Source organism: Anticarsia gemmatalis, chromosome 6 (assembly GCF_050436995.1).
Source record: "Anticarsia gemmatalis isolate Benzon Research Colony breed Stoneville strain chromosome 6, ilAntGemm2 primary, whole genome shotgun sequence".
NCBI classification, from domain to species: domain Eukaryota; kingdom Metazoa; phylum Arthropoda; class Insecta; order Lepidoptera; family Erebidae; genus Anticarsia; species Anticarsia gemmatalis.
In genome coordinates this window covers 4,214,132-4,228,772 of record NC_134750.1, presented here as the reverse complement: position 1 = coordinate 4,228,772, position 14,641 = coordinate 4,214,132, and the positions used below count along the sequence as shown (strand labels likewise).

At 35.0% G+C, this 14,641-nt stretch overlaps 2 protein-coding genes across 2 annotated transcripts; one reads left to right on the top strand and one right to left on the bottom strand.

Annotated features, from left to right (window-relative positions):
- Nucleotides 1-3,661: 3,661 nt before the first annotated feature.
- LOC142973535 (uncharacterized) lies at nt 3,662-11,978 on the top strand. Its single transcript, XM_076115345.1, has 7 exons — nt 3,662-3,802; nt 4,237-4,293; nt 9,225-9,387; nt 9,732-9,868; nt 10,033-10,198; nt 10,737-10,803; nt 11,121-11,978. Exons 2-7 carry the CDS (start codon nt 4,248-4,250, stop codon nt 11,124-11,126), a joined length of 585 nt encoding a protein of 194 aa, XP_075971460.1. The 5' UTR covers nt 3,662-3,802; nt 4,237-4,247; the 3' UTR covers nt 11,127-11,978.
- Nucleotides 11,979-12,208: 230 nt separating this feature from the next.
- Nucleotides 12,209-13,943, bottom strand: Cisd2 (CDGSH iron sulfur domain 2). Its single transcript, XM_076115344.1, has 3 exons — nt 13,719-13,943; nt 12,956-13,164; nt 12,209-12,578 (listed from the first exon to the last, which is right to left on the bottom strand). The coding sequence occupies exons 1-3, from the start codon at nt 13,813-13,815 to the stop codon at nt 12,486-12,488; spliced, it is 399 nt and encodes a 132-aa protein (XP_075971459.1). The 5' UTR covers nt 13,816-13,943; the 3' UTR covers nt 12,209-12,485.
- Between the last annotated feature and the right edge of the window lie 698 nt (nt 13,944-14,641).

Genomic DNA, 14,641 nt, shown 5'->3' with positions numbered 1-14,641 from the left:
CTTCGACTATTGATTCCTTTTGAACACCTTTGTTACGACATTCGGCAAGCATCTGTTTCCGTTTATCTATTTCACATTTTATTATTTTGTCCTGAATTTTTAATTCTTCTTTACATCTACTTTTCTTGTCCGTATGAAGTCTTGATAACATATCTTTCTCTCTATTTATTAATTCTTTTTCCATCAATTCTAGCTCATTTTGTTTTTTATTTAAGCAAGCTTCCCAATCACGTAGATCACATTTACAGCGGCCCATTTTTAAAGATAGGTGTTTAGCCAGAAAGGTACTTATGTATTATTTGTATTTCATCTAGATTCAGAGAAGAAAGTTAGTACTCATCGGTTATTCGTAATGCAGGTAGGTAATCCGTTGTACATTTGAAATACATATAACTATGTAAGTACATAGATCAAGATTTTTTTATTTTATTTCCTTATTTTTCGTTTTTTTTAGTAATAGCCCATTTTTACTTGTTTTTTGTTGTTAGTATTACACACTTTTACATTTTGTATAAGATGAAATTAATTACAAACTATGTAAGACAGACACAAATTGATAATCACAGAGTACTTTATGTTTCATAATGCAAAGCAAATGCTGTCAGGTTGATCCGTAGATTAGAGATAGGTATAGAGCAAAGAGTATAAGGCATTATGTTCGGTTATAAATAAATAATTATAAATATAAGAATGGACAACTCACATATGGTAACTTGATTCGAAACTAAGCAGTGCTTGTACTATGGTAACCAAATAACTGATAAACATAGTTCATTACTTCTTATTACATACTTATGTAGATACATTGACAACCAGGCTCAGAACAATCTCATCACACAAAGATTTGTCCCGGGTGGGATTCGAACCCACCACACGCAGCGCTACGGCTATTGCGGCGAGATGACCACTTTACCACTGCGCCAAACGTGCAGTTACTATGCAAATGTACATATCATATTTTAGTTACACTACTTACTGTGTTCTTGTCTACAGAGCAGTACCCATAAAAACTGGAATTATTAAACTATTGTAAGGTTCAAGTCCTTTATGTGTCCCACTGCTGGGCAAAGGCCTCCTCTCTTTCCTTACAAATTTGTCTGTCCTGTGCCATACTTCGCCACAACGGACCCGCAAATACCGTTAAATCATAACGTCGACTTCGACAACCATTCTCGCCACACAAAACTAATAAAAAAGTAAGATGTAAAGTTAGGTCTATCATCACCATTCATAGTATTTCTCTATCTACATGAGCACGACCTTCCTCTAACTTACTGCTATCTACTTATTCTCCTCATCTTACTAGATAGAACCAAGTTGAATAAACCTAGATAAATTAAAAATGTTACTTATGCTTAATCATTAGCTAGTGACAGTTTAATAACTAGTCAAGATAACATGAGCGTAGTGGCTTCCAACCAGTGGACTTAAAAAATCCATAAAAGGTTGCGAAATTATTTAATAGTTGTATAATGAAAAACATAATGATGACTAAGAATATCTGTTCTTGAAGATGGACAGAGTAACTTACGACGTACTCAAGACCTACCTTTTTTATAACTGTAGGAAAGCCAAACCCAGCAGTGGAACAATAATAGTTAAAATTAATTTATTAATACATAGTATTAGGTACCTAGTTTAGCAATTTCATTATCGTTCTTCTGACATTATTATAATATTGAACTGAAAAAACCGTACTCAGTGCAATAGTCTGAAACTATAAGTTATTAAATTCGACAACATTTTCTTTAATCAACTTCTAACTAACCCTATCCCAGCTTTGGTAAGCGACACCTAGGTAACCACTTTTTTCTTTTAGAATCGCAAACGAACTGAATGCTGTATCTAAACTTATAAAATTGTATAAATCCAGTCCATATGAAACAGTATGGCAGAACTTGCTATCAAAAAAGTATAAATACTCGACAATTAATATGCAAGCTATAAACTGGTTTGCATACAAATTGCGAACTTAATGCAAGATGTCTGATTTGAAGGGACGTGCACGTGAGACGATCAAGTGACTCGATTTGAGACTGGGAAGCCAATGACCCTTTGCAGAAACGCCAGTTTTATTATGATAATACCCATATTATTTAACATGAAGATGGCGGGATGACCTGGACACGTTCCTGGATGGATGGCTGGACATAACAATTGACCGAGGGGATTGGAAATTTAAGGGAGAGGTCTTTGGTCAGTGGGGCACAGTAACAGGGTAAGTAAAAAATCTATTTAACAAAACATCAGGAAAAGTATTTACATCAATAAAATTACCTAATGTTATAAGCGACTCTACTTTCCAAACACTGAAAATATTTGAAGAATATGTAACTTGAACACTTAAATGTTTTTTCCTGTAGAAAGATTGTGACTGTAGCACTTAGTATTATGACCACAAATTCCATTTAAATATCAGTATTTATCAAGACATTAAGGATGAGATATCAACAGTTGAACAATCGATAGTAAGCCTTTCGCTGATACAGAAAGTTTTGATAAGATGCGAAGTAGGTTTGTACTACCGTACTTAAAATTCATTAGATGACTGGTGGGATTCATTAGATGACTTCGCTCGCGTATAGACTTTCAACCGTTACGGTCAATTTAAAAAAAATGAAGCTGTTAATCCTAGTCTTCATGCAACTATCTCCATGTTACATCAAAGTCGGTATGGCCGTGAAAGTGTAACATACAGACAGCTTATGCATTTATTATCAGTAGTATTCAGTGATTGATGTAGCTATTCATTTAAGCTTTTGGGGATAATAAGGGAAATCGGGAAAAAAGGTGTTTTTATTTTAGTAGACTGCACAAATAACACTAGCAACTGAAAAACTATTAAGGAACAGAATATGAGAAAAGCTTTGTTTTATTTTAGCTTAATTTAATAGGAGGAAAGTACAATTTAATGTTATTAGATGTAGATACGGGGTCAGCGGCCACGGAGCCAGTCCCGACAGGAGCGCGGGCGCAGAATTCCGTGCGAATATCTCACGCACCCGACTGTTGACGAACAAAGAAAGATTTTTTATCTAAACCAATGTAAGTAAGCGAGTATAAAACGGGTTATACGATGCAATATTGAACCACTTTGTATGATGAAGTGCCCAAGATATGAGGTAATAACAATATAATATGAAAGTGTTCTCCAATTGCTGTTTTGTGTACCTACTTTAGACTATCCAAAAGAAAGTATCCATTTAATCATAGCTGTTTTTTTAAACCCTGACTTTCGGCTAATCATTAATTTGATTAAATTGTTTATTTTACAATCGTCGTATTGTTTAGATTAGATTACTTTATAATGTCAGGCACATACTGGGAAACGAGTACGTAGGTTGCTAATAACGATGCATTTATTATCGCGCATAGTCATTGGTTTTCAGCCTTGTGATACTAAAGTCTACAAAATATGGGAGAATGCGATCTTTATGTTTCCCATAAGAGGAGTAGCAATAATCCTGTTACAGAAAGCGTGTAATCCTGGCAGCATCACCTTTGCCATATCCACACGATTTTCGATTTAGCGTATTTCCTGCATCAGTGAGGTCAGCGTCGCAGGCTCCTGTCGAGCGGCACTCACGCTCGCTCGGCGACTCCGCAGCCCGGGGCACTCCGGCGAGCGGCACTCCCGCGCAGAACACCGCACGACTCGGCCACACGCGAACGCACCTCCGCCGCCGGCGCCCGCGCACGCATGTCATCGATAACGTGACTAAATTCAGTGAATAAATAATTGAGTTGATCGTGAAAAGTGCTACTTCCCATAGAAGCTCGGATCCCTCGAGACTTCTCCCAGGTATTTATAGAGCAGACGTGCCTGCGTTCAGAACTGGTTTTCTAGTTAAACATCGCGAAAGTGACTCGAATATCTTGTTTATACAAGTATTAAGCGAGCGAAATTAACTTGCAGTTTAATCACTGCTAAATAAATTCTTGATTATTTGGTTAATTTTATAAAATGGCAGTCTCTACCGGTTGAACAACAATCTATTTGTAGAGTCGTCTTTATGGATAAACACATAAAAAGTTAAATAAGCACCTGCCACCTGCGGATCAGCAGCCCAGCTCGTGAACAATAAACGGGAACTTCTGACATGATAATGTATACTTACATGTATTGTCCGCTTATCAATGTCTCTACCTACATAATTAGTAATGTGTGACCACAACAGATAAGCACATAAAGTAGCGCTATTAACATAAATATTACAATCAGTTATCTGTTTGCAGTGTGTGATGATATGGCGCGCTACCAGCTCTTGTGTTTGATCATCGTGGCAGCGATAGGTTCGTATTTATTGGCAATTAACTAGTATATTTAATAATTCAAGTAACACGACAGGTGTGAAGGTTTTCAAAGTTGTTATCGATCAGGAACTTGGCACAGAAATCATCACGTTCAGCCTCGGTCTGAATGTACTTGTAACACTTGACGATGAATACTTAATACAGGACCTTCCGATGCTTAACTTATTATATTAATTGTTTATCTAATAAAACTATAAAATGGAGATTATACCAACTTCTATTGCAGCTTCATCGTTTGAAGCAGATTCTGTTATTTATAGCTAATCATTTTCTCAAGTACATACCTAACAATGATAAAGTGTCATAAACATCTTCCCACATCAGTTAAGATGGTCTCAAGACAAATTGGATAGCCGGGAAGAAATTACACAACTGGGCATCACAATAGGCACTTTAGTATAGAACATGCACACTAACGCAGCACTCCGGACGCCGACAGTTAAGAAAGCTGGTTTTTATGTGCTAGCACGGATCTACCGGTCTGAGGTTTTATCACAGTTTAAGTCGAAATGTACTAAAAACTAATTATTAGAAACGTCTGTACGTATTCTTTGAACTTAGAGATATAGCTACGTAAAAATATAAATAATATTTCCGACCAAAAACATACACAAATCAAATAAATGCTGACTTATCTGATTATCTATTTGGTCTTTTTGAAAATTAATAAGACTGAGGTACGAGCGACATACTTATATACATAAATTCACGCCTTTTCCCATAGGTATAGGCAGAGACCAGAGAAGGTACGGTAGATATGCGGTTTGCAGCAAATGGCATTCTTAATTCTCTGCTCAGGGTAGGCTCTGTACCACCTGATTTTACATGATGTATTATATAAATACAACACTTATTCTAAAAGCAGTCCTAAAGCTCGTCCAGACAGTGACACTATACCGGTTTAGAGTGATCTTTGAAGAGTCGAAAGATACTATTACCGTACAATAAGCTAATGACATTTTAACTGCATATAATTACAACGCTCTTGCTCTAAATTCTTCGAACAAGACATCAAAGTCACTTACGTAGGCGTGATTCATGTTTTCCATGATCAGTTTAGTTAAATTAAGTAGCGACTCATAAGGAAACCAATTCGTATTATGTAAATACACCTTATACGTAAAGATGTACAAAATATATTATGACAACAATAGTCTGTAGTAAGAAACGTAAAATAATTTACATAGTGACTCATAGTTGAATTCTCAAGTCGCTGAATGAATGAAACGGAGGTATTAGTCATTTACTCTTGACTGCTATTGCAAATAAGTACATACTTTGATGGAAAACAATATTTACTTTTACACGTTTTTTATGAAGGCTGTATAGTATTTTCCTGGTAGCGGCTTTGCTGACATTTGAAAAGAGCAAGCCGTGAGTTTCTTGCCGTTTCTTCTCACGAGCAACAGCTTTTCCGAAACGGTGGTAGATAAAAAAATTACTTGTTTCAAGTACTTGTTTAATTAGTTTATGAAATTATAAAGAATACCTATTTGACTTTGACTTTGCAACTTTCTTTACATTGAGCCAACTTTCAGACAATAGTGATTTTCACGGGGTCATCATCATCTTCGTTCCATACCTTGGCCTTATTCCATAATAAGTAGGATCGGCACAAGATATCTTGTTTCTTAGTTTATTTCTAACAGCCGTCAACCCTTTAATGACAATATTCTTTTTCATACAATCCATACATACTTTTTCAAAATCTTCCTCTACTTTAGTGGATCCCAACCAGCGGTCCGCGGACCACCAGTGGTAAATATGGTCCGCAAATGATTTTAAAATTTAAATTTTTTCGGGCGTTTATTACACTTTATTTTTAACATACTTACAAAGTTGTCCCAGACTAAGAAAAGGTTGGGAACCCCTGCTCTACTCACATGCCCGTCAATATTCAGTCTCTTTTCTCGTTTTGTTACGTGGCTTTTTTTCCTCCTCATAAAATGCTCAACTTGCATCTTTTTTGTTACGGGTCATGTCCAAAAAAATATTATAGCTAAATGTATAGTACCTCCACCTACCTATTTAAATGGAAACTGTCTTCTTAAGTATTTTAATTTTGCTAAAGCTTCCCACATCTACATATACTGCAATCGAAAATCAGTTAAAGACATTGCAGGTAGTACATGAGGCAAAACGTGACCAGGCGACGTTGGAGAAGGGACCGAGAGCCGATTATTTCCTTTCCCGGCGTAGGTCATTGGTTCAACTTATACGAGCAATATAATATAGTCGAATGGAAGGTTCTCTTGTCATATAAACACAGCCGTTTTAATACTGCACGTACTATAGCTAGGTAGACACTACTTACTTTATAACCTAGGCATGTTATGGCCAACTGTTACTGCTAGTTTGTAAATGTGGAATTAGCGAGACATAAATGGATTGAATTTAATACGAATATTTATAAAGCTTGTTGATTTGTTACGTTATAAAGTAATGTTTGCATTTAATATTGTATTGTAGATAGATTACTATTGAACCAATTAGTAGAAGTAACTAGAGGCCTATCTGTTTTTGTCAAAGGTAAAACTATACACATCACCGATATCGAACACAAAATTGCTTTCCCCTACAATCCCATATTTGGACCACACAAATATTTGTTCCGCAAAGATATCGATCGGAGCATTACCTATATCAGTGATCTGCAACTCAGCAGCAGTCTGCATTTTTTATGTATTTAACTAAAATTCAATCTCATCATATATTTGTGCTATATGCTTTGAATTATTGACTGAATGTGTACTGTAAGACTGTAACGTAAAATTCCATTAATGTACGTCGTACTTACACATATCTACTTCCTAGAACCATTCATTTTAAGCCATAAACTAACTAATTAATTTCGAAAACATTTTTACTAATAACTTTCAAAATATTTGCTTGATGATATCTAAAAAAAGATTTACGACAAATTGATAACCAAGTATAGGCACAAAAATATTTAAATTTGCGCCAAAAATAATCATGTTTGTTCAAAATAGTACTACTTACTAGTATTTACATAACGACTGCGGCTGTGGAGATAACAAAGCACTTTACTAATTTACTCACAGACTGAAGGAAGATTAGAATTTTATCTCCTAGAGGCCATTTAGGTCCACTTAAGAATGTTGTAATACGCATCTAAACGCTTCTCTGTCAAGGATTTAAGAGTTTTTAGACGATAATAGCAAACATTTACAGCATTTACCAATGACCATGCGAAGTTACTTGACCTCAATAGTCAAGGGATTCACATCGACTCTTTTTACCTTCTACGATCTTCAACATTTTGTCTCCAGTTATGAGAATTTTGAGTCATTTGATGATTATCATTATTTTACACTTTATAATTAAGATAAATTGCTCATATCCGGTTTTTATACAACAATGAATACAATAAGAGTCGTAAAAAACGGATGACTAACCAAAATCAGTTTTTGTTCTTAGAAACGGCTTGGAAGAACTTTAACTAAAGAAAAAAGAACGAAAGATTCGGAGTGGAAAGACATAGTCATGTATAAATTTGGTAAAACCGAACAGGATCAAAGCATTGCAATATCAGGTTTTGGAATTCATTTCAGAACCCGTTCAATCGTATACTTGTTATTTTATGGAAATTCGCAGTAATAATAAATCTCAATTTATAATCCTTTGTAATTCTCTAATTCTATAATGATCGTTAATGATCTACACCTGTGATTTTCGTAACAGTCATTCTGCTGGTTATGACACGTTGTCATCAGCCTATAACAAAGCGAATTAATCACGCTTTATAGCTTTTAAATTGTACATCTATGCATCTGTTTATAACCAACGTAGTGTGTTAGAGAACCGTGTGGTAGCTGTGCGTATGATGTTAAGCGTATAATCAAATTAACCAGTAGTTTTCTAGTTAGCTCATCAAATGCGGAAACGTTTACCGTTCTTCCGGCAAGGATCGTGAGAAGGCGAACTGCAATAATACTACTTAAGCATTGTAGAAACACCATAGAAACTAAGTTAACATCAATTACAAAGAGGTATTCTGTAACTAAAGGAAACTTCCACAATGGCAGAGACCTTTACTGATCAAGATAACTTAATGGCTTCGAAGTCGAACCCTAATTATCTACTTGGCTGTAATGACATGACAAATGATCACACTTCTAAGTAAAGCCAGAATCCCTATATTGTAGCCTCTGATTATTATAAATTATGATTGATCGCTTCATTTGTGTGAAATAATTATTTCTTTAGCAAGAAAGACTGACAGAGAAAACCCCGCTCACAATACGTATATAAGGAACATGTTATTTTTTGCGATATGTACCCGCAACCAGCTTTGGGTGCTGGAGAAATGAATTGATGAATGGTTACGCTAACTAGTTTTTTAATACCAGACATGACTACATCTTACTTTCAATTACAATCACAAGTATGCCTCAGGCAAATATTCGAAGATCTAGCCGATGTGCCCCGATAAATACTTTCACTCACAGATACGAAGTTTCTTTGAACAAAGAGACAGCGGTGTATGAGTCACATCATCAATTACAGTATGATTCAAAAGTAATACTTGCTATGTAAAAAAAATGGACTGAGCCGAGGAGTTAGCTCAGAAAACCGGATTTTAACACCGTTAAGCACACATTAAGGTAAAGCTGCGCCTGACCCACTAATTGAAGTGTTCGGTCGACTGGCGACAAGAATGTTTGCATTTAGATAACATTGGAGCCGAGTGCAGTTCAAAGTGTGTTAGCTTACAACTTAACATTGACTGGAAATGCAAACTTAGAACATGGTGATAACGGTTTTTAAACATGTTCAAATAACTTTCACGTAGGCAGTGTTAATTGATTTGTGTTACTTAGTAATTTGCTTCATCTACAAGTGTAAATCCGTGCGCTGTGTGCAGTATTCATTATGGTAACTCGTTCCAGATATCCGTTCGTGCCGCGGCGAGAACTCGGACACGATTAAGGAACAAGAAAGTACGCTGCCAGATCTCGCCAAAGAAGTTGAAGACAACAGTCGTTATAAGACATTAGAAGCAAATGCTACCGTTTTGAAACTATTGGTCGATGACAAGAATGGGGTGAGCAGGTATGCTACTTTCAACAATTACTTAATCTTAAGCACGAATTACCATTTAAATTAATTACTGGCTTTTACTCATTTGTGCTACCGAATTGTGTGGGAAACTTCTTACAAACATTTTTACAGGATATTAAGCTACACTACTTACGTCGAAAGTTACAAACAACTTGCAATTAATCACATGTTAAATTATTGTGTGAAAGTTACAACGGAAAGTTCCCACACGATAAAAAATGTGTTGTACATTGACGCTTAGCGATTGCGATTTAATATTACGATCACTTTAGAAAAAGTTAAAATGATTAATGCGCCTTAACGAATAATATAAATCTACCTTATTGACATTTCAGATCGGAGGTGTTCGATATGCTGCACTCTCGCGATGACAATGAGAGCCATATGGACTTGCCCACATTTCCTGAAGACTCCGAAGATGCTCGCGTAGAGGTGCCGCTTTTGCCAGACTCACAAGCTGAATTTTTGCAAAGTAAATTATATTCTTCAGGTCTATTTACCTATGTCCGTGCCCAAGTATTCTCAGGATTTCAATAAACAGAATTTGAAACTTCTTTGTACTGAATAAGTTCTTCTGCAGAGACACTTCATGAGGCAATGCTTAAAATCTTTCTTCAACCTATTAAAAATTTTCAGTTACCGGTGAAACAGTACGCAGGGATTCCCGATTCCCGAGCGAGCCATGCATTGACCTTCGACACCAGCGCAATGTGGGAGCGGCTGCTGGCATCATGGTCGTGGTGACCTGCAGCATCGTGTGTGTCGCGTACACAGCACTCATCGTCTGGAGGAGAATTTACTTGTAAGTTTCCTTACAATCACTAGTGGGTCATGTACCACTCAAATCCAAAAGTGTTATTTTCGTACGATACTTGGGATAGGCCCCAGGCTTAAAGCGTCGATGTAATAAGAACCTATACCTACTAAAATACCGGCTCCAACAATGCTCCCGACCGACATTTACTAAGGTTTACAGAATAAGCTTCCGTAATTTTCAAATAAGCGGCTCAGACTCCACTAAAATAATATTTATTTCTACAAGGCATGTTTACATAAAGGCACCATTGTGTGGTGTAATACGATACTAGCCGAGAGCCCGGTGCGTAGGAAGCGGTCAACTGGGACGGAAACCGCGTTCTGCCAGCTGAATATAGCCCTCTGAGGACATAAACACCGAACAAAGGATTATAAGAGCGGTTTATATTCGTTTTATTGCTTTTCGATACAATGCAATCCAAGTAACTTTAAATGCATTATAACTTAGAAAGCATATTATACTTACTTATTTAATTTATAGCTTCGCGCCTACGTTTTCATAAACACATTTTATTATTTTACAGAAAACGGAATGGCCTCAAACATGAGCTGCTGAGGAACGAAGAAAGTATTGCAGAAACTAGAATAGACGTAAGTGATTTTTTTAGTTTCTTGATCATCCAAGCGGTTGTGAAATGATCGCTGAACGCTGAACCCAGGTTCGATTCCCGAGTCGGACAACATGTCAAAGGGTTTATCTCGTAGAAAAATATTGCAAGTCCTGGCCCAATGTTGGCGTATGTTCTCAGTAAATAGATTACCTACTAAACATTATTGTAGTATCTCCATGTATTAACAAAATGTGGGCTCGTTCGGCATTAATGGACGAGAAGTTTCCAATAAAAAGTAGAAATAATATGTTCAAAAGAAAAAAAAATCCTATGTTAACAATTGCTTTTTTATTTCAGCTGTAAACAACAACGGGAAGTGTCTTCGTTATCAAGATAATCATATTTTGGCTACACAGGTTTCGTTGGCACTTCACCAGGGAAGATTCAAGACTGAACTACACTAAAATTCCGTAGTATTATAAATCTATGTACTAAGTAGACGTTTTTATATGAAAATTTAAAAAAATACCTATTTCAGCACCTGGATAACTTAATTGATGGATATGTACCGGATAACTAAACAGGTGGAATAATTATGGATTGTTTAAGACAGCTATAGAATAGTTTTCCCGTTAGTGATTAAAGAAATTGTCTTTTAATACTCTACATTATTTTGTAATTACCGGGAGTAATGCTCTATGTGCCCAATGCTCTTTATGCATTTGGGAAAGCAGGAATTAATATCGTTTTATCGTTGTGACGGTTTAAAAACGGAACACCTTTGAATAAAATAAGTCATTATTTTTATGATTAGCAATACATTACTAGCATAAAACATCGATTCATGCTTTTAAAATATAGTTTTTAAATCGCACATAAGCAACAAAAAGAAATTGAATAAGCAGAAGTGAAACAATTCAAATTGCTATTTTATCTAAAAGTACATTAAATCGTAAGGATTAAGAAAAAATCGTATTTGCAGAAGCGAAACAATATAAATTGCTAATTTATCTACTTTAAGAATATTATTATAAAGTGTGCCATAAGATCTTGCTTTGTAACAGTAAATGTGGTAAATTTTTAGTCATTTTTGTAATAAACATGACTTAAGTATATAAACTATTGGCATGTTTTAAGTATTTATTGTTAATTTAAAGTCGGAACATGTCTGTGATGTTTGAAATAAGACAATTTGGTAATAAAAATTTTGTAAGATATTTTTGTTTCATTCTCTACAATATTTAACGGATATTTTGATAATTTATAGGCTGGCAGATAATTTATCTATAGCAGTGTAGCACATGGTGGTCAAATAATTGCCACGATGGCACTTACCCGTGACCTTAACAGACGAACTCGAAAAATTCAGGAGTTATACCATTCAGAATAATAGTCACTGAATTAGAAAGATAGTGCAGAAAGTTTAAGAAATAAAAATCATAAAATCTATTCATAACAATCCAAACCTTTATTGATCACATTCTGTCCATAATATCTAACAATAAAAGCAAACGTGATTATATACCAACAGCTCCAAAAGAAGCCAAGTGAAAAAACTGTTAAAACAATAAAAAAAGTTCAAAAAATTAAACTTAGAATAATAACATTGTTCTTACATTGTATTGCTTAATTATTGCTGTGTGTTCAGGTAACAATTTAGACGAAATAATAAATATAATCACAATTTGTTTATCACCATATATAGTTTGCGTTTGTAGTGCTTCACTTGTTTTCCTTGTGTCGGACCACTACTGGGCCTGTGTTGTCACCGGTCTCCTTATTATGAGCCCCATGGGAACCATCACAGTATGGCCACTGAAAACAAAAATATTTCTTTTTTATCTCTCAAGATGAAAAGTAAATTGAAAGTTATCGCGATATATATTTGCTATCTGATTATATGTCAATGTCAAACAAAAAACTGATAACAAATTATGTAGGCCACACATGGCTTTATATCAATTTGTATCACACCATTTTATTTATCTTATTATTCTCATTCAAGCATACTACTAATGAAATAATTAATGCGTAAACAGCATGACGTAACAAGGTCATTAGAGTCTGACAATATTTTTACATATTTAACTTTGTAATTGTCCTACTACGGTAATTGAAAGTAGGAATATTATCAAAAAAATAATCTAATCATATTGTTTACGTAACAATTTATTTTTAGAAGTTACTCTTACGTTTTTGCTCCTCCAGCAGCGGCACAAGGAAGCCTTCTCAGTGATGTCTTCGATGTCAATAAAGTCTACAACCTTGTTAATGTCCTTCCTAATGCAAGGATTAATTTGTCCGTTGCCTGCTTCACGAGCTTTCTTGATTGTTTGGTACGAGTAGTATGATATTCCACCTACTACTGCTGTAGGGGGGATCAAAGCCAGCCAGTCTTTCACTGAAAAATAAAATACATTATGGTACAAAACATATTAAATACTGCATGGTAGTTATTACACATGAGTCATTTTTACTGCAAAATTAATTGTATTAGTTATTTCCTTAAGCAAGGTAAAATAATATTCCCATTTACCTCGTCACCAATTAGTAATTACTGTCCCAAAGACATAAACAATTAATGTAATGCAATGGCCCATTAATTAGAGATTGCATGTCGCTATAAACTTTTATACATTGTCATGATTATACTAAGGTAAAGTTAACTCTTGAAAGTATGTCATTGAGATTTGTATCAGTGGGAATTCCATAAAAACAATTATATTTCACCACACAATAGTGTACACTAATGTAACTACATAGAGCATAGAATCGCTTGAGACATGACTAACTGTGTATTTAGTGAATGTAAGATACAGTTAAGGTTTTTACTGAAAATTAAGGGCACTGAGATTAAAGATGAATTTCAACTAGCTAAAACACACAGTGTAAAGCTAATATCGGCATTTCTGTCTCCATTGACATTATGAGCTAAACACATGTTCTTTTTCTTACCTCCAAGATGAAACCATCCTCCAATCGAGTCAGGAATAGGCAGGCTTGCTAAATAATTAGGGATGGTAACTCTAATCAGATTGGAAAAGATGTACATTTTGATAGATTTTTATTATTTCGAATGACTTGAGGACACTGCCACACAGCCGCTCTTAATTTCCAATTTCAACTAACTGTCTTGCTATTAACTTTGCAAAACTGATGGTGCTGTATTTGTAGAACGGTTACACAATCTCAAAACCTAATGTACACTTGTTTAGCATGAAGTTTGACAATCTTAAGCATTATTTTGGGCGGTAAATTTGAAAAGCGTTGCGTAAATTCAGAATTTAACCTTAATTTAGCCTCTTACATTTTTCTGTCCCGTACTATAAAGCCCATAAATATTTACGAAACAATTTTTTTAGCCTCTCTTACATTCTGATACACAAAATATAATCGAAATACCGTATTATTGTCAAAAATAAAGTTATCACTGATGGAAAAATCGGTGCGCTGCCTTTGTTTACAGTTCTTGACATTACTGACACTAATGACAATTGGCAAGCTTATTTTTATCGCGATCGATGACAGCTACGAAGCAAAAGTATTTCTTTCCAAGCAGTCAATTACTTTACTGTCATTGCGTAAAATTAGCCTGTCCATTTTTGATTTAATTATAAAGCTTTCCGCTTATCAGCTAAATAAACAAAAAAATTACTACTAAACTAAACAGTACCAACATAATTTCTGTTTGTGGGTCATGTATGTAGGTATATGTTTTATACTTACCAGGAGTTTCTTTACATGTACCTAGGTATATTAAACATAAAATTGTTCTCCGTTCCGTACCCAAACCTTAATTTTTCATGATAGATCCATAAGAAAATATTCAAGTAGGTAGGTACTTTTTCAAAAAGTCTTCGATCTTAACATAATATATT

What these genes read in the sequence shown, in the direction of transcription:
- Cisd2 (XM_076115344.1), bottom strand. Translation starts at nt 13,815, where the DNA reads ATGTACATCTTTTCCAATCTGATTAGAGTTACCATCCCTAATTATTTA. An exon ending in AGGATGGTTTCATCTTGGAG is followed by an intron (nt 13,165 to 13,718) that starts GTAAGAAAAAGA and finishes TTTATTTTTCAG; the next exon opens with TGAAAGACTGGCTGGCTTTG. An exon ending in GCTGCTGGAGGAGCAAAAAC is followed by an intron (nt 12,579 to 12,955) that starts GTAAGAGTAACT and finishes TTTTGTTTTCAG; the next exon opens with TGGCCATACTGTGATGGTTC.
- LOC142973535 (XM_076115345.1), top strand. Translation starts at nt 4,248, where the DNA reads ATGGCGCGCTACCAGCTCTTGTGTTTGATCATCGTGGCAGCGATAG. An exon ending in GATCATCGTGGCAGCGATAG is followed by an intron (nt 4,294 to 9,224) that starts GTTCGTATTTAT and finishes AACTCGTTCCAG; the next exon opens with ATATCCGTTCGTGCCGCGGC. An exon ending in GACAAGAATGGGGTGAGCAG is followed by an intron (nt 9,388 to 9,731) that starts GTATGCTACTTT and finishes TTGACATTTCAG; the next exon opens with ATCGGAGGTGTTCGATATGC.